Consider the following 19,103-nt stretch of genomic DNA (forward strand, 5'->3'; position numbering starts at 1 on the left):
TCAAAGCAGGACCAAACCCCAACTAAATCATCCCAGCCAGGGCTTTGTCAAGCCTGACCTTAAAAATATCTAAGGAAGGAGATTCCACCACCTCCCTAGGTAACGCATTCCAGTGTTTCACCACCCTCTTAGTGAAAAAGTTTTTCCTAATATCCAATCTACCTCTCCCACTGCAACTTGAGACCATTACTCCTTGTTCTGTCATCAGCTACCACTGAGAACAGTCTAGATCCATCCTCTTTGGAACCCCCTTTCAGGTAGTTGAAAGCAGCTATCAACTCCCCCCTCATTCTTCTCTTCTGCAGACTAAACAATCCCAGTTCCCTCAGCCTCTCCTCATAAGTCATGTGCTTCAGCCCCTTAATCATTTTTGTTGCCCTCCGCTGGATGTTTTCCAATTTTTCCACATCCTTCTTGTAGTGTGGGGCCCAAAACTGGACACAGTACTCCAGATGAGGCCTCACCAAGGTCGAATAGAGGGGAACAATCACATCCCTCGATCTGCTGGCAATGCCCCTACGTACACATCCCAAAATGTCATTGGCCTTCTTGGAAACAAGGGCACACTGTTGACTCATATCCAGCTTCTTCTCCACTGTAACCCCTAGGTCCTTTTCTGCAGAACTGCTGCCGAGCCATTCGGTCCCTAGTCTGTAGCGGTGCATTGGATTCTTCCGTCCTAAGTGCAGGACTCTGCACTTGTCCTTGTTGAACCTCATCAGATTACTTTTGGCCCAGTCCTCTAATTTGTCTAGGTCCCTCTGTATCCTATCCCTACCCTCCAGCGTATCTACCTCTCCTCCCAGTTTAGTGTCATCTGCAAACTTGCTGAGGGTGCAGTCCACACCATCCTCCAGATCATTTATAAAGATATTGAACAAAACTGGCCTGAGGACCGACACTTGGGGCACTCCACTTGATACCGGCTGCCAACTAGACGTGGAGCCATTGATCATTCCCCTTTGAGCCTGACAATCTAGTCAACTTTCTATCCACCTTATAGTCCATTCATCCAATCCATACTACTTTAACTTGCTGGCAAGAATACTGTGGGAGACCATGTCAAAAGCTTTGCTAAAGTCAAGAAACAACACATCCACTGCTTTCCCCTCATCCACAGAGCCAGTTATCTCATCATAGAGGGCAATTAGATTAGTTAGGCATGGTGTTGCCCAATGACTTTGTCATTTCTAGGCTTGATTATAGCGAAGGGTACATTTATGTTATGGAGGTCTCTTTGGAAGTCACGGAATCTGTGCAGGGCTGTGGAGCTGGCAGCCAGTTCTGACAGGGCTCCAACGGCAGGCGACAGCAGCAACAGGGGGCCCCCTGCAATGTTCCAGTGACAGGAACAGACTCCTGAGGGGGCCCTCCTCAGGGTTTCAGCCACGAGTGACAGTCTTGCGAGGGGGATGCTTTGGACAAGCAGCTGGGGGTGTCCCGTTTTCTCTTTGGGAAATATGGTCACCCTGCAGTTCCCAGCTGCTGTAGGCGGAGGCCCTCCTCCCACCCCCCAACAGCTTCCAGTTTCCACAGTGGTGGGGGAAACCAGGGAGCCTCAGCAGTAGAAGTCACAGAGAGGTCATGGCTTCCGTGAATTTTTGTTTATTTCTTGTGACCTGTCTGTGACTTTAACTAAAAATAATCATGACAAAATCTTAGCCTTAATAATAGCTGATTAATGTAACTTGTATTTTTAGGTCTTCCAGCCTGTCCTCTAAAAAGACTGCAGTTGCTGCAGACTGTTGTGAAAGTTTTTCCTGGAATTAGGATATTTGATGATATTTTCCCAGCGTCTCTGTTTTAAAATCTCTGTAACAGTTGCCAGTGTAATTCCTTATTGATTGTACAATACTAAAAGTGCTTACTTGCAGGCTTACTAACAATCTTGGCCCAGAGTCACTCTTTGATTTGCTCTTTTTAATTTCCCTTGCTGTTGTTTGAGGTCTGAGTCTGATGAGCTATTGTTTTTTCTTAAACATAATCTGGAAGCATTTGTGGAAAAGCAGTTTAGTATCTGTGCTTCACGATAATTGAGCTAAGCTTCCCAATGACATTCAAAAACCTGAATTTGTTCTAGCTTTCAGATTAAAATTGAAAAGACTTGTTTACTGTTTTTAATTATGTTTGCCTGGGGACTTTTTTGGAAGAATGCTAGATCAATTTATTACTTTATGGTTACTTTTCCAGGCATATTTTATAAATTGGGGTCTCCATCTGTATTAGCTCCATCTAGTAAGATTAGTGCAATCCTCAAAGGGCACACAAGATCCTCCCTCACAGCCTTTAAACTCTACTGCACTAAAATTGTGCAACATTCACATTTTGTTAAATAGAATTTTAAAAGTTTGACATTTTCATATTTCTTGTGGGTTAATGTCATAATTATTATGAAATGATAAAATGTAAAAAGTCTGACCAGTTATTGTTTTTCTGTAGTTATTTTGATGTTGATTGATCTCAGATTGTCCAGCACCTTGCTATGTATGAATAGTGTTTTATAATAATAATGGACTTCCAAGTGGCTGTGGGGGAAAAGGGCAGTACTTTCCACTTCTGTGCACATCCCCCACTCACAATCTGGGGGCTCATGCCCTTGATGAATTTCAACTGATGCCAGCTTTAAAAACTTCTAATCATTTCAAAGTACAAATGTGCTGTAGTTTTATTTAATGTCCTCAGGTACATTTTTTTCTTTATTCTTCGGTCTTGTACATTCTTCAGAAATCCAAAGCCATGTGATAATGGTTCATATGATCTCTCTTGTCATGTTTCAGGTATACTTATGGAAAGCCAGTGAGAGGAAGTGTAACAGTCACTTGCATTCCTGTGTCCTATTGGGGGAGCAAGAAAAATGTTACTAAAACATTGGAGGTGAGTCTTTGTTGACAATTTGTAGAGTCCTTATGAACGTAAGAACTTTGCTTCTGCATCCACTTCACTGCCAAGATGAACTATTGGAATAAACCCTCATCAGCAATTATCAACACACATTCTGTCCCCACTGGGAATCCTTTCTCCTGTTGCCTCCTATTGTGTTGCTCACACACTGCTCTTTGTTGATTCTCCTGTTCTTTTCTCATAAACCACTCCAGGCCTTTTTTTATATCGCCCTCTGTACTTGAAGCATCTTTCCTGACCCTGAGCCAATCATCCACATTCTCCTTCACACCTTTCATCTAAAGTCATTTCTTCCTGTTACTCTTCCATTGCTGGTCCCCATACCTGCCTGTTTTTCTCCCAACATTTTAATGCATTCAATAAATTGAAAAGAAAAAGCCAACAGAAACTCCCTCACCCTTATATGGGACTAACAAGATGTATGTATCTTGTCTCAATTATGTTATGTGCAGCAGCCAGCACATTGGGACCACAGTCATAATCGTACAACTGGGTACTACCATCATACAGATATTAATAACTAATAAGCATATCCCACAGTCTTTCACCATTGTAACCTTTGTCATTCTGTTAATCTCTGCTCATAGAATCATAGAATATCAGGGTTGGAAGGGACCTCAGGAGGTCATCTAGTCCAACCCCCTGCTCAAAGCAGGACCAATCCCCAATTTTTGCCCCAGATCCCAAATGGCCCCCTCAAGGATTGAACTCACAACCCTGGGTTTAACAGGCCAATGCTCAAACCACTGAGCTATCCCTCCCCCCTCACTTTTTGTTTACTATAATCTCTCACTATGCTATGTCTCAGTAGGTGCTCAGCACTTTATTCATAGATTTTAAGGCAAGAAGGGACCATTATGATAATCTAGCCTGACCTCTTGTATAACATGGGCCAAGTATTTGACCTAGTAATTCTTGCATCAGGCCCATATCTTGTGGCTGAGCTGGTCATATATTTTAGAAAGACATCCAATCTTGATTTAAAGACTTCAAGTGATGGAGAATTAACCACATCCTTTTACAGGATCATATTCTCCAGTTCTAAGCTTCTTGGGCAGGGACTTGTCATTTGTATTTCACTATAGAACACATTGCACTAATAATCTGGCAGTGAATATTCATGAATATTGAATAATGAATATTGAATATTATTGATAATGAATATTCATAATAAAACATCAAAATTTGCCAGGATCAGACCCTACTGTCTCTTACAGTTAAAAGGCTTTTATTGTTGAAACAAGAATGATGATTACCAAAACAAAGTGTTAATATCTTAATTCATGAACTGTAATTGTAGTTTTTTATTGAGGGTACTATCCAATTTAACTAGAAATAATAGATAAAAAAAATTGTTCTGATTTTAAGTGCTTTGAGTTTTGATGACTCCATTGGAAAAAATCCAGTCAAACAAATTAAGATCTTTGTTTTCTTGTTATAGATAAATGGATCTGTGAACTTCACTTTTAATTACTTAGAGTTTGAAAACTTATCTACTGTCCAACATGCACGGTATCAGCATGATATAGTTTACAGAGGGCCAACAGAAATTATAGCTGTAGTTACAGAATCACTTACAGGTATGTTACTTACTATGTGATGTTGCTATAGAAAACAAATGATCGAACCATATCCTAACAGTTTGTTTATATGCAGAAGGGCTCGAAAAGCTGTACTTTTCAAATCATGGGAGAGAGTAGGGAGGATGGCAAATGTGTGGAATGGAGCAGTGTAACTCATGGAAGTACTGTGCAGCCTCAGGGATCTGGTGCTGAGGGAAAGGGTACCAGTGCGTATGCCTGGATTGTCAGAGCACTGGAGTCCCCAGTGGGAAGGATAGTGACAACAGTAGAAATGGAGGTGATTGGAATTAATATTTTAAATAAAGAGAGTTTTCTCAGTATCGTGAAGAGCTGGGAGAAGACTTTCAGAAGGATTATTCATGAAATCATGTCTTTTGAACACTCATGATTACTCCAACAGGAATCACGCAGAATGCAAGCACCACTGTATTTCCAAAGCAGAATGACTACATCATTGACTTTTCTGACTATGCTGGAGCTCTAAAGCCTTCTCTGAACTTCACAGCTACTGTAAGTTCTTCTATTTAATTATGGTTTGTTCATCAAGATAGTTCTTGTGTAAGAAAAATAATCAGTGTTCCTTTTATGGTTCTGCTTAGCTAAAAATGTCTGCTGAGTGTTAGGGGGAATTTACAAATTTATTCTAAGGACACCTCTTATTTCATTGTATTCATGCCAGCAATTTTAGCATGAGTGTCATTTGCACTAGAAAATTATAAAATAATAGGAAATGTTGTAGAATGGACATTGCCTCAGGTACGTGGAATATATTTGGAGATGGTTGGTGAGGGCTCTTGAGGAAAAGAAATTTTTCACAGAGTCTTTAGGATTTGCATTAGGGCTGATTATTTTCCATTTTGATACCTATTTTTGTTCAGTCAGAACATTCTGTAGCTAGTCTGGATTTTTTAAATAACTCTGTTAGCTAATGAATCTCGTGTTTTTACTAACATACGCTTATTACTTAGCTGTTTTATAGAATCTTATAAAACTTATTTATCCAAACACCTCCTTATGTAAAAACCTCCTGGTTTCTGAAATTGGGCTATGTCCTTTGTGTTTTTCTTTTTATCTAAGGCCCTGTCATCTAACTAAATCTCATGTTCCCAATTCTAGACAGATAAAAGGGTTTCTACTCTATGACAATGTCAGCATTTAACAGGCAACCACAATTGCACCATATGAAAGGGAAATACTTTAAAGCTTGTTGAAATGAGCCAAGTGAATTTTTTTTTTGCTGAAGCTGTGTAAAACTTGGATCCAGATAGATAAATGGCAAGTGCTTAATATGAGCATTCACAGCAGACCAGCCTAACCTCACCATTTAGCTGAAGATTATGGCCTCACAACAGGCGTCTTTGGCTTTTGGTTCTTCTCCCTTCCCTTGCCATCCTCTCAGCTTGCTCCCAGCCCTCACACACTTTATCCTCCAAAGCAAGACACAGAGGGAGGTATTGGATGAAGCTGGTACCAGGGCTGAGCAGCTGACAAGCGAAGAGAGGGATTGTCAGCTATCCACACAAAAGGAGCAGCTACTGATAAGTGGAGCTCTGAATATGAGATACACACAGAGGAAGGCAAATTAATGGACTGAGGGGTGAGGGAAAATTAACAGTCTAGTGGGAGGGATAGGCTTTTAGATTAGGGAGGGAGGGGGAGAGATGAATTGTATGTGTGTGGGGGATGAATTTATGGAGTGTGGGGTGGAGAGAAGCCTGGATATGCTATGGGTGAAGGGATTGATGGAATGTGAGAACTGATATAATATGTGAAGGTAACTGAGGGATTTGAAATGGAGAAGTTGTGTACTGGGAGGTGCTCATTTTGGTACTTGATGCAAATTTTGTGCAGTTTCTTTTCCTCTGGCTTTTTGATGAGCCCATGTCTGAATCAGTTCTGTTCCTCCTACATGTGACTTAGACATTGGACTAATGCTTGTTGCTACTGGGGCTCAATGTGCATACTTAGCTGTGGGATGCTGTGGTGGTTTCACAAGAACACTAGTAATCTTCACAGTTGGAAAGGGGAAGGTTTCCCATCGTGCCTGTTTTGTCTTGCTTCCCATTCCATTTACCAGTCAGAGTCAGTATTGTAGAATCGTAGAAACACCGGAAGGGACCTAGAGAAGTCTTCTAGTCCAACCCCCTGTGCTGAGGGAGAAACAAGTAAACCTAGACTCATCCCTGATAGATGTTTGTCCAAACTGTTCTTACAACGCTCCAGTGATGGGGATTCTAAACCACCCTTGGAAGCCTATTCCAGAGCTTAACTACCCTCACAGTTGGAAGTGTTTCCTAATATCTAACCTAAATCTCCCTTGCTGCAGATTAAGCCCATTACTTTTTTTCCTATCTTCAGTGGACATGGAAGACAATGATCACTGTCCTCTTTATAGCAGCCTATAATATATTTGAAGACTGTTATCAGGTCCCTCCTAAGTCTTTTTTTTCTCAAGACTAAACATGACCGTTTTTTTAACCTTTCCTCATGGTCAGGTTTTCTCAACCTTTTATCATTTTTGTTGCTCTTCTCTGGACACTCCCTATGTGAAGTTTCAGACCTGGAATTTGAGTTATGGAGTTGAGGTGTCCTGATAGACATATTACAAACCTGAAGATAACTGCTGTTTAAAAAATATAATCATGTCATAAAAACGAATGTATGGTTACATCTTATGAATCCTGGATTTATGTTGTGGCCTGTCTTATGAACACTTCCTTGTTTTTTGTTATTAGCTAAAAGTAACACGTTCCGACAAAAATCAGCTGACTGCCGAAGAGAGACAAAATTATGTCACAATCACTGCAGAACAGTCAGACACTGTTCCTCACCACGGTGTGTTCTCTATGTACAAAAATGGAGCAGTGCAGCAGAGAAATGAGACAGTGCATATCCTAAATTACACTGTCCCAGAAAATGGAATCATTCACCTTGAGGTCCCGGTTCTGACTAATACGATGAATCTGCTTATTAAGGTAGTGTTTACATCATGAAAACTCAAAGCATTAATCCAGCACAATTCAAAGAATGAGACTATAGTGGCTTTTCAACAGTACATTGCCTCTGACTTATGCAACAGCTGGTGTGGGGAGCAATTATTTATTGTTTGTATTACAGTAGCACCTAGGCTATCGTCCTAGACACCACATACACAGCGAGAGAGAGTGCCTGACACTAAGTATACAAGACAGACAATGATGGGGAAGGAAATAGAGGCACAGAAAGGTGAAATGGCTCACCCAGTGTCTCAACTAGGTCAGTGGCAGAACCAGAAATAGAAGCCAGGTCTTCTGTTGTGTAGGTTAGTGCCTTATCCACTTGACTGTGCTGTCAGAATTCTGGTCTTCATGTGGGAGCTTGAAGATATTGGTGATTAGCCCTAGAGGAAGAAGAGGGAAGGTATAAATCTACTTGTACATCAGGTGATTCCGTGTCTGTTTGTTTGCATAGCTCACTTGATGAAGGGCACAGTGAATGCTATCCCCTCTGAGGAGGGTAAGGGAGAACAGGGTGTTAAAATAAGAAGTGGGATTAATATTCAGGTCAAGGCCGTGTGTAGTGACAAGCTTCTGAGATCTTTGGAAAATTGTGATTGTACCTGGTTTGAGTTTGAGCTATCTCACCAGCTGTTGCTTTTCTAGATGAAATTCATGGGGCCAGGTTCTGCTATAAATCATACCACTGTAAATCTAGAATAACTTTATTGGCTTCAGTAGCGTTACTCTGGATTTTATACCAGTAGAACTGAATGGAAACAGGCCACAATGAGAATAACTGTAGTTGATATAAACTAATGGGAGATATGACCAACCAAGGAATTACTAATGTTATTACTGATAGTGCTTTAAGAAAACCTGAAAACTGATCAGCACTCAATTGCTTATTGAGTCATTGCTTTAAGTGACATGCCATACATGAGTATTATGAGAATGGCAACCACATGGCCCTGAATGTCCTTTTTCAAGGGCCTTTCTAGGGTCCCTGCAGTTTTGGTGAAAAAAAAAAAAGGTGTTATGTAACCCCCTTGCAAAACCTGACTGCCTGGTCAGAGACTGTGGGCAGCTGGACTGGTGAGAATGACAGCATGTATGGAGATCAGGGATCAGCACATCTCAGGCCAGTCTCATGTTGCCACTTTCCCCTTCCCACCACCTCTGGTATGTTGTCCCCCAAAACCAGGAATCTCCCAGTTTCTTAGGTTATTCCTGGCTTGCAGTAAGGTTGTCGAAAAATCTTTCCCCCCTGTTTTGTAAACTTGCTTCAGAGCTGCGCCCAGCTCTGCTGAGCTGCTACAGAAAGGAAAGAGGCACCTTCACGCCCTCTCTTTAATCTGCCAAGCCAGTCCCAGGTGTACCTTCCTGCCCATGCTCTTCGCCATGAACTCACCCATCCCCATGCCTCATGTCTTGGTTTTTCACTTTGATAATCTGGCCACCCTAACTGTGTTGAAACCATTATGTATATAATATATATAACATTTTCAGTCTGTATCATACCGTATATAATGATAGTATACACATGAGCAGTAAATAAATTTTATAATTCTAGTAACAGCCTTTTTTGTATTGTCTTACAGGCTAGTTTTCTTAATAGTGAAACTAACATAGCAATTCATGGTATATTCAACTCCCCCAGCATGACTTACCTCCAGATAAAAAAACCAAGACAAGATGTAAAGGTAACACATGTTCATATGAAGCTATACTTGCCAATAAAATATTACTGTCAGGTATTCATCATGGACACCTATTTATTCCTATCATCATGTTATTTCTCTAGGTTGGGATTCCTTTTCAGCTGAGTGTTGCAAGCAACAAGCTAATAAAGGAGATCAGTTATCTGGTAACTTACCAATTTTACATGTGTATGACTTGAGGTGATTGTTACCAACCTGAGATAAATTCAAATGAGTAAAAAAATGTGGTTAAGTATTTGAGAGATTTGATTATTATTGATTTGCTCAGTAAAAACAATGGATCCAGTCCTTACTTTGTATTTGCTCAGTCCTTACTCAGAGGGAGCCCCACTGTCTGCCTCCTTGGAGCTGTATGGGAGAGGCTGCTCTGCCATTCTTTTAAAGGGAGGAGTGGGTTCCCCTCTGTTTCAGGCCAGCTCTGTTAGCTGATGAGCCTTAGTAGCAGTGCCAGATCTCATCAATTAGATTGTGTCCATCTACTGGGCAGGGGTGCATTTCCGACCCTTCCACCCCAAGAATCCACATGGGGTCACAGCATATTCTAACCCCTGATAATCAAGATGCTTGGTGTTAGATGCATAGATTTCTATTAACAGCAAGCTGACCAAGCGTGACCTTAGAATCTCACATTTGACCTGAAATAGAAAAAATAGATTTGTGCCCTTTTTTATAACGTAAAAGAATGCTATTTTTTTTAAAAAAATGAACAGTTTGGAAGTCTGGTGGTTCTCCTTGTTTTTTATGTCTTAGGAATAAGAGGAGTGTTAAGTATGGTCTTTTGTTGGTTTTGTTGGGGTTGGAGGTCTGAAATGTATATTCGGTGAGCTTTCCCAGCACTGAAATGAAGAATGGTGTTGAAACATTAACAAACAGCGCTTTTCCTCCAAATGTTTATAGGGAAACTGTTTGTGGTGTTAAAAGAGATGGTCAAAAAATAGGGGGGAAATGTCACAATTTTTTAAAAATTTCTCCCACTTTTTTCAAAACATTTGAAAATTTTCTACTAGCGCTAGATGTCACAAAGAAACAGCCCCCCTCCATGTTTCAATCTGTCTAGTTAAAATTACCTTCCTTCTCAATTAGATTTCAGTTGCTTGATATCTGCAATGTCATAATCCTATTATTTCCCCAGTTGTCTGGAGAGTCTTCCAGAAAAAAAGGCTAGTCAAGACGTGAGTTTCTAATTTAAAACAATCCATTTGCCCTCTCCTCCATATTCCCGCGCAAAAGCCAATCAACCTTCTCGGGCCTTCTCCAAAAAAGGGCACAGATAGCTCATATTTTGTATGGAAGGTTGTCTTTAAAATTTATTGCAAAACTAGGGGCAATTTGTGATTGTAATACAGATAGTATCTTATTATAACTTGGACATTTTATTTTCCCTTTCAGGTGGTAGCTAAAGAACAGATTGTGGCTGTAGGCACAGAGGTTTTAACAACGTTCACTTTAAAACCAGAAAATTCCTGGGCTCCTGTGGCGTGTATAAGTATCTTTTATATTGATGAGAATGGGGAAGTTGTAAATGATGCCCTGACTCTGCCAATTCAGCCTGTTCTTGAAAACAAGGTAGTAAATCAAAGACTGAGTTTGAGATGACTTTCTTTATGTGTCTTACATACTAAGTAATAGTTCAGAATGGAAGATTTGCTGATAAAAAAGTCCTCCTCAATGTAGGCCTGATTCAAAGCTCGCTGAATTTAGTGGAAAACTCTCACTGACTTCATTGGCAGTTGGTTCAGGCCATAAGTGAAAGACTGTTGGAGGAGACATTGGGAAGATACTGGTATCATAGTAAACCAGGAGAGAGTTGCTTCAACTATGATTCCCCCAGAACTGGACTAGAGAAAGATTCAGAAGGGCCATACTCAGAACATACAAGTGTTGTCTTCTCAGAGGAGCAATACTCCCAGCTATGTTATGAATCCGGAAGGTAGAAAACAGAATGGAATGAACACGTTTCTGCTGTGTGGAGAGGAACCAAACTGTGGAAAGGCTGCATAGAGGGACTGTTTTCCCCTCCCTCCATGAATCATGAGTACAGTCAGTTCTCTTTGTGGCAATACAGAAGTGGCATTTAGGACAAGGTTGGCCAGTGGAAATTTTTCTCCTGTTCAATGGAGTCAAACGCTTTATGGCTAAAAGGGCTAATGTGATCCTTGGATGCATGAACAGGGGAAATTGAGTAGGAGTAGGGAGGATATTGTACCTCTCTATTTGGCATTGGTGCAACCACTGCTAGAATACTGCATCCAGTTTTGTTGTCCAGAATTCAAGAAGGATGTTGTAGAGGGGTCAGAGAAGAGCTATGGGAATGATTAAAAGATTAGAAAACAATCCTCATAGAAGCTCAATATATTTAGCTTACAAAAAGAAGGTTTAGGGGTGACTTAATTACAATCTGTAAGGGGAACAAATATCTGTTAATGGGCTCTTCCATGTAGAAGATAAAGGTGGGATACAATCCAATGACTGGAAGTTGAAGCCAGACAAATTCATACCTGAAATAAGGTGTATATTTTTAACAGTGAGGGTCATTAACCATTGGAACAATTTATCAAGAGTTATAATAGATTATCCAACACTGGCAATTTTAAAATTAGGATTGGATGTTTTTCTCAAAGATATGCCTTAGGAATTATTTTGTGGACGTTCTGTGCCCTGTGTTGTAGACGATCACAATAGTCCCTTCTGGCCTTGGAACCTATGAATATGCTGAACAGTTTTATTTGGAACCAGGAATCGGGTGGAACTTGATCTGGCTCGTGCTTGTGAATTGGTTAGCTATTCTCCATTCTCTTCACAATGCTATCCCATCCTTGGGAGCTGAGCATTGTTTGTGGCGTTATAAGCAGTTGTGTGGCAAGGTGGTCAGAAAGCTGCAGTTCATACCCTACATGTGACACATTCCTGCTGTGTTGCGTATCTGTTTTCTTAAAAGTTCAATAAATTAAAAATAGCAATAAAGAAAGGTAATGTAGCTGAGAGCTAAAACTCAGAAGCTTAAGATCAGAAGCAGGAGAAGATATTTGTAACAAGAAAGCATATAGAGCCTTATCCAGCTCCATTGAAGTCAATGGGAGTCTTTCCATTGACTTCAGTGGTACTGTATTAGGCTCCTAGTGAAGACTACAGTATAATTTATATTACAGAGATAGGGCCTGTTCTTGCAAACCTTACTAGTCTTGTGAGCATGGGTTTGTGGGAACAGGCCAAAATCGAAGTATCTGATTAAAGTGCAATTTAAAGATCAGAAAACCAGGCAATCTTAAATACAGAGATGATGGAAAATTGGGAAGATGAATTAATGGGAATTAAATATTTGCCTAATGGTTTCAGCCACTGAAAACTTCAGATTTGGAAACCAATGGGATATAATGAAATAATTGATCTTCTTCAAAGCTACAAAAATTCCAAACTAATTCTACTTCTCTTTGTGAGGCGTAGCTATTGAAATTTCCTAAGTGCAGCAGAAACGTGATCAGTTACTTCTGGGAGTAATTTATAGCTTGTTCTTGCATTTCATTTCAATAAATAACTTGACAACAGTGTTTTAAATGTCATTTAATCCAAACCCATCTCTTCATGAATCAGTCTGTTGTCTTATTTACAGCATAATAAGCAGTGATAATCATAGGCGCCAACTTTTCCCCGCGCCGGTAGGTGCTTGACCTCCCCCGCCCCACTCTACCCCTGCCCCGCCCCCATTCCAACCTCTTCCCCAAAGTCCCTGCCCCAACTCCGCCCCCTCCTTGCCCCTACTGGACCCCTTCTCCAAATCCCCGCCCCGGCCCTACCTCTTCCCCGCCTCCTCCCCGAGTGCGCTACATTCCTGCTCCTGCCCCCTCCCTCCCAGCGCTTGCTGCGCAAAACAGCTGTTTTGCGGCGGCAAGCGCTGGGAGCTAGGGGGAAAAGCAGGCATGCTTCAGGGGAGGAGGCGGAGGTTGAGTGGAGGCAGAGGTGAGCTGGGGTGGGGGGGCAGGCTGTGAGCTGCCGGTGGGTGCAGAGCACCCACCAGTTTTTCCCCATGGGTGCTCCAGCTCCGGAGCATCCACGGAGTCGGCGCCTATGGTGATAATCAATTACTTTAGCCATTGATAGTATGTTTGCCACTGGCCCAGACTTTTCACTGTGAATGTAGTTCTGGGAAGACCTGTTTCTCTGCTTAAATGCATTTTTCCAGTCAAGAGTTTAGAGTAAAATTTGGTTCTCCAATGAAGAAAAGGGCAAAATTATTCATCTGAAACAGGAGTACTGAACGGCCATCTGTTCCTCAACCCCCTATGAAAATACTGGGATAGCTGTAGAAGGGCCAGTTGGAACCTGTGGGGCTGGTTTGCAGATTGAAAGTGTAACCCACTGGTCAGAGTGTATTACACAACCCCCTCTGTGCCCAACCCACAGAGGATGTGAGTGTGACTGCTCCAGCTACCGAATCTGGCGCTTTAGTTCAGACTCATCCTTTTAGCTCTAGTGGTCCCTTGAATACTCGTTATTGGCCAAGATAGTGGCCATCACAGAAACAAAGGATGTCCATGGGGGTGCTGGCGCTTACCAACTACAGATTGAAGGAATCTGAGGGTTTAGGGAGCAGCATGTAAACCCTTAGCGCCTTCCAAGAGTTGGTGGGAACCATGCCTTCCCCAGCCAAACCAGATTCTCAGCCACAACTAATTAAAATAAAAAGCTCATGATTGAAAGCTCTTGGCTGACCCTGAAATATTAATGTGTAATTTAAACCATCATCATTTTCTTCTTTTTCTTAGATCAAAGTATCTTGGAATAAAGATAAAGTCAATCCATCTGAGAAAGTCTCCCTTAAAATCAGTGTAACTGAACCCAGTTCTGTAATTGGACTTTCAGTTGTTGACAAAAGTACAAAGCTCCTTGGAGAAAGTAGTGACATTACAGAAGACAGTGTAAGTAAAAGAAAAAAGCTTTGTATACAGTGTATTTCTGAAAAGTGTAAGGTTATGGAAATGTAACAGTTTTTATGTTTTATTTTATATAGATATAAATAGATAAGTATAGAATGCAACTTTGGGACTGATCTTGCAACCTTTATTTGTGTGAACAATTCTTACTCATTCAAGTTGTCTATCAACATTAGTGAGCTGCTTAGGAATATACTGTTTGTAAGATGAGCCCCTTTATTTGGAATTATACTTGTTCTGTCCTGTAAATTTTCATTCCTTAGATATGCTAGCGGACTAATATTCCAACCGGCATTTCATCTTTTTCCAACACTTCTGAACTTTGTCCATCAAACTGCTCACAGTCAAATCATTTTTCTTTTAGAAACAAACAACATAGGAAAGCTCTTCACACATGCCCACCGCTTCCCACAGCTCCCATTGGCCAGGAATGGCGAACCGCAGCCACTGGGAGCTGCAGGGGGCTGTGGCTGCGGATGGTCAACGTCTGCAAAATGTCTTATGGCCTGCAGTCAGCTTACCCTGATGGGCCACAGGTTGCCCACCACTGGTGTAAGCCATTATTGCCTAACGCCATTCATATGGTAACTCCAATTTTCCAGAGGCAAGAGATCTACTATTTGAGGGATAGCTCTGCAAATTAACATCCTGTATAGTACATTTTATTTAAAGAATTGCACCCTGCTTTCACAATTCGCATTCTTTTATTTTTCTTTTCTTAGGTGCTCCATGAACTACATTTGTACAACACAGTACAATATTTTGACGCAATCAGAAGTCCTCTCAGTGTCTTTCAGGTATCATTTTTAAATCTAGAAGTTGGATTTTTTTCTCTTTAATTGTACATACTCTGCAGAAGGAAAATATATTAAATACTCCTTGTAAAGTTTGAAAACTGCAGACAATCCACTGTTTTCATAGTTTCTACTGTGTTTGTCAAGACAGCATCAAGTTGTTTTGGGGGAGAATTTAATTTTGTTTTACAAAAGTCTAAAAATGAAAGTATTCACAGAATTTTAATAGATAATAGTGAAATTCATCACTATGTGCCCATTTCAAAATGCAAGCATGCAGATGAACTAGCAGTCCACTGAAGTCTTTGTACTTAATTCTTTTTTTCTTTAAGCCAAAACATCATGCCACCCTAAGTGACGTCTGATGGTGTGGTAAGGATTCAAAGTCAGAAAATAGCATTTGTTGTGCCATGCATTTGAGTTGCTAAAAATTGACTTTCATTTTATTTTAAATTGAGTTTAATTTAAAAAAGAAAGAAAGACATTTAAAAAGAATGAAAGAAAGGAAAAAATAAGAGAATGAGTACTTTACATGTCCTGTACTGAAATATATTGTATGTCTTTTTTATCCAGAAATGCAACCTTTGGGTATTGACTGATGCAAACCTTCCAGAAGACAAGAATAATGTTCTCTGTAAGTAATAAAAATTGGCATAACCAAACCATTGCTATCTGCTAGGTCCAGGAGGGTTAAAGATAAACAAACAGGGCCAAATTCTGGTTGGTTGCACCAAGAAAAACCCAGAGCCACGCCACAGAAGTCATAGATTTACCTGTATGTAAGATGTTGTAATATGGGAGAATTTGGCCTACAGGTTTTATCTTTTATTTGAATCACTTTCTTTAACAGCATGTATTTTGCATATTTGTCAGGATTACATTGTTGTCTGAGGTGACAAAAGATCCATCGGGGCTTGAAGACAAATTCCTGAAATAGATATTTCAAATACAGACCCTTCCTCTACAGATGGAGAGGGTCCCTTTGCAGCAGATCCAATGTGGTTCAGCTGTGCAGCTTGGGTGACTAGATTTGTGTGCAATGTGAGTTGCACTCTGCATGAGCTCATTGCGTTGAGCCTGCAGGGCTACTACACAGATCCTTTCCCCCTCTGTCTTATAGGTGTGGGTACATAAGACCTTACTTCATATGACTGAATAATCTCTGTGGAACATCTCTGCAGCTACTTTACAATCTAGGGAGAAGAATTTCTCTCATTTATGCTGCACCCAGCCCGGCTAAATCAGATTCTGGTCACAAGATTAAGCCTTAAGAGTCCGATCCTGCAAATTCTTACTCACATGAGCAGTCTTAACCACTGTGACAAGGCCCACTGAATTAATCTCTGACTACCCTCATGAATAGGTGTTTGCAGGACTGCATCCTAAGATTCTTGGAGAGTTTTGGGTATAAATATGGGGTAACACTTTCATAAGAACTTAAATCAATTGATGGGACTTAGGCTCCTAATCAACATAGGTGCTTTTGAACATGGGACTTAGGCTAGTTTGCATTTTTTCCCCATGGACTCTATGGTTTCTGTCCATGCCACTGCTGACACGAAGTGGCTGAAAGGGTCCTGGACCTGAGAGGTGCTTTGTGTTTTGAACTCTCATTGAGTTAAACAGCAATGGCTCAGCACCCCTAGTATAGTTATATTCAGACTATATGGAGTATATGTATACCCCTAAAGAGGCCATCTAGGGTATGTCTACACAGCATTTGGAAGCAAATGGGAGTGAGGCCCCCACCTTGGGTTGATTGACTTGGGCTAGTGGGGCTCACACTAGTGCTCTAAACAGCGCTTTGAGTTGTGGTTTGGGTGGAGCTTGAGGTCTGAAGCCCACCCTCCTCCCTAGCCTTCAGAGCCTGAGCTCCAGCCAGAGTTGCAACTTCAAAGTCCTGTCTATACAGCTACATTTAGAGTGTAGCACAAGACCTGCTAGCCTAAGTCTGATGACCTAGCTGGGAGGCTTGCTCCTTTTTGCTCCAAAACGCTGTATAGACATAGAGACCTGTCAAACTTAAATTTTGTGTGCAATGCTTTTGTGTTTAAGTGAAAATAACAGTGCCATAACACTAAATTCAATTCAGAAATACCATGTGTACTGTTACCAAACTTCTTGTGGGTTTGTAAATAATTATTCATGAAACAGGGTGCTAATTTGATTTTGTTTTGCTACGTAGTTTTCTGATATTTGACAATATTTTTAATTTTGTAGATGATGAGATGATACCCTACAGTGCAGATTTTGATGACTATCTAGGTACTGCAGGCGGATTTCCTGCTTTCAGTAGTCCACATGTAAGGAAAAATTTCCCGGAGACTTGGCTTTGGATTGACACCAATACTAGGTAAACACTTAGAGAAAAACAGAGATTTTTACTCTTACTTGCTCTGGATTTCTGACATACTTTAATTATTTTCCAGGGGCATGTTGTACTATTACATTTTAAATAGTATTCTGCACTGATCCCTATTACCATTTATATTACAGTACCACCTAGAGGTAGTAACTAAGATTGGAGGTCCACTGTGCTCGGCATTGTACAAATACATTTTAAGAGACAATCTCTGCCTGAAGAGCTTACAATCTAAATGAACAACACAGAGAAAGGGTGGGGAAAGGGAAGTAGTATTAGGTCCCTTATACAGATGGGTAAATGAGGCAAAGGGAGATTTGATGATTTACCTCTGGTGACACTGTATTTTAAAAAATCCTATTGAGGTTGCATGAACAAACCATCCTGATGTGTAGAAAGAATAGTAAATATGGCAGGCGACTAGCTTGGCTTAACAGTAAAATCCTTGCTGATCTTAAACACAAAAAAGAAGCTTACAAGAAGTGGAAGATTGGACAAATGACCAGGGAGGAGTATAAAAATAATTGCTCAAGCATGCAGGAGTTAAATCAGGAAGGCCAAATCACACTTGGAGTTGCACTTAATGTACTCAATGCACACATGTACTCAATGCATTTTTTGCCTCTGTCTTTACCAACAAGGTCAGCTCCCAGACTACTGCACTGGGTAGCACGGTGTGGGGAGGAGGTGATCAGCCCTCTGTGGAGAAAGAAGTGGTTCAGGACTATTCAGAAAAGCTGGACGAGAACAAGTCCATGGGGCCAGATGCACTGCACGAGGGTGGTAAAGGAGTTGGCGGATGTGATTGCAGAACCATTGGCCATTATCTCTGAAAACTCATGGCGATCAGGGGAGGTCCCGGATGACTGGAAAAAGGCTAATGTAGTGCCCATCTTTAAAGAAGGGAAGAAGGAGGGTCTGGGGAACTACAGGCCAGTCAACCTCCCCCCAGTCCCTGGAAAAATCATGGAGCAGGTCCTCCAGGAATCAATTTTGAAGCACTTAGAGGAGAGGAAAGTAATCAGGAACATTCAGCATGGATTCACCAAGGGCAAATCATGCCTGACTAACCTAATTGCCTTCCATGATGAGATAACTGGCTTTGTGGATGAGGGGAAAGCAGTGGACATGTTGTTTCTTGACTTTAGCAAAGCTTTTGACATGGTCTCCCACAGTATTCTTGCCAGCAAGTTAAAGTAGTATGGATTGGATGAATGGACTATAAGGTGGATAGAAAGTTGGCTAGATTGTCGGGCTCAATGGGTAGTGATCAATGGCTCCATGTCTAGTTGGCAGCCGGTATCAAGTGGAGTGCCCCAAGTGTCGGTCCTCAGGCCGGTTTTGTTCAATATCTTCATAAATGATCTGGAGGATGGTATGGATTGCACCCTCAGCAAGTTTGCAGATGACACTAAACTGGGAGGAGAGGTAGATACGCTGGAGGGTAGGGATAGGATACAGAGGGACCTAGACAAATTAGAGGATTGGGCCAAAAGTAATCTGATGAGGTTCAACAAGGAAAAGTGCAGAGTCCTGCATTTAGGACAGAAGAATCCCATGCACTGCTACATACTAGGGACAGAGTGGCTAGGCAGCAGTTCTGCAGAAAAGGACCTAGCGATTACAGTGGACGAGAAGCCGGATATGAGTCAACAGTATGCCCTTGTTTCCAAGAAGGCTAACAGCATTTTGGGCTGTTTAAGTAGGAGCATTGCCAGCAAATCGAGTAACATGATCATTCCCCTCTATTCGGCATTGTTGAGGCCTCATCTGGAGTACTGTGTCTAGTTTTGGGCCCCACACTACAAGAAGGATGTGGAAAAATTGGAAAGCGTC

General features: G+C 41.2%; 1 protein-coding gene across 2 annotated transcripts in view; it reads left to right on the forward strand.

The window, feature by feature from the left end:
- CD109 (CD109 molecule) overlaps nt 1-19,103 on the forward strand; it is a 132,956-nt gene that overhangs the window by 65,026 nt on the left and 48,827 nt on the right. For both annotated transcript variants that reach the window (XM_073336464.1, XM_073336465.1), the window contains exons 8-18: nt 2,778-2,874; nt 4,343-4,481; nt 4,885-4,994; nt 7,220-7,459; nt 9,061-9,162; nt 9,264-9,326; nt 10,570-10,746; nt 13,944-14,096; nt 14,834-14,908; nt 15,479-15,539; nt 17,126-17,258. In XM_073336464.1, coding sequence (XP_073192565.1) covers nt 2,778-2,874; nt 4,343-4,481; nt 4,885-4,994; nt 7,220-7,459; nt 9,061-9,162; nt 9,264-9,326; nt 10,570-10,746; nt 13,944-14,096; nt 14,834-14,908; nt 15,479-15,539; nt 17,126-17,258 — 1,350 coding nt within the window. The remainder of the gene's footprint in view (nt 1-2,777; nt 2,875-4,342; nt 4,482-4,884; nt 4,995-7,219; nt 7,460-9,060; nt 9,163-9,263; nt 9,327-10,569; nt 10,747-13,943; nt 14,097-14,833; nt 14,909-15,478; nt 15,540-17,125; nt 17,259-19,103) is intronic.

This window comes from Lepidochelys kempii, chromosome 3 (assembly GCF_965140265.1).
Source record: "Lepidochelys kempii isolate rLepKem1 chromosome 3, rLepKem1.hap2, whole genome shotgun sequence".
Lineage (NCBI taxonomy): Eukaryota > Metazoa > Chordata > Testudines > Cheloniidae > Lepidochelys > Lepidochelys kempii.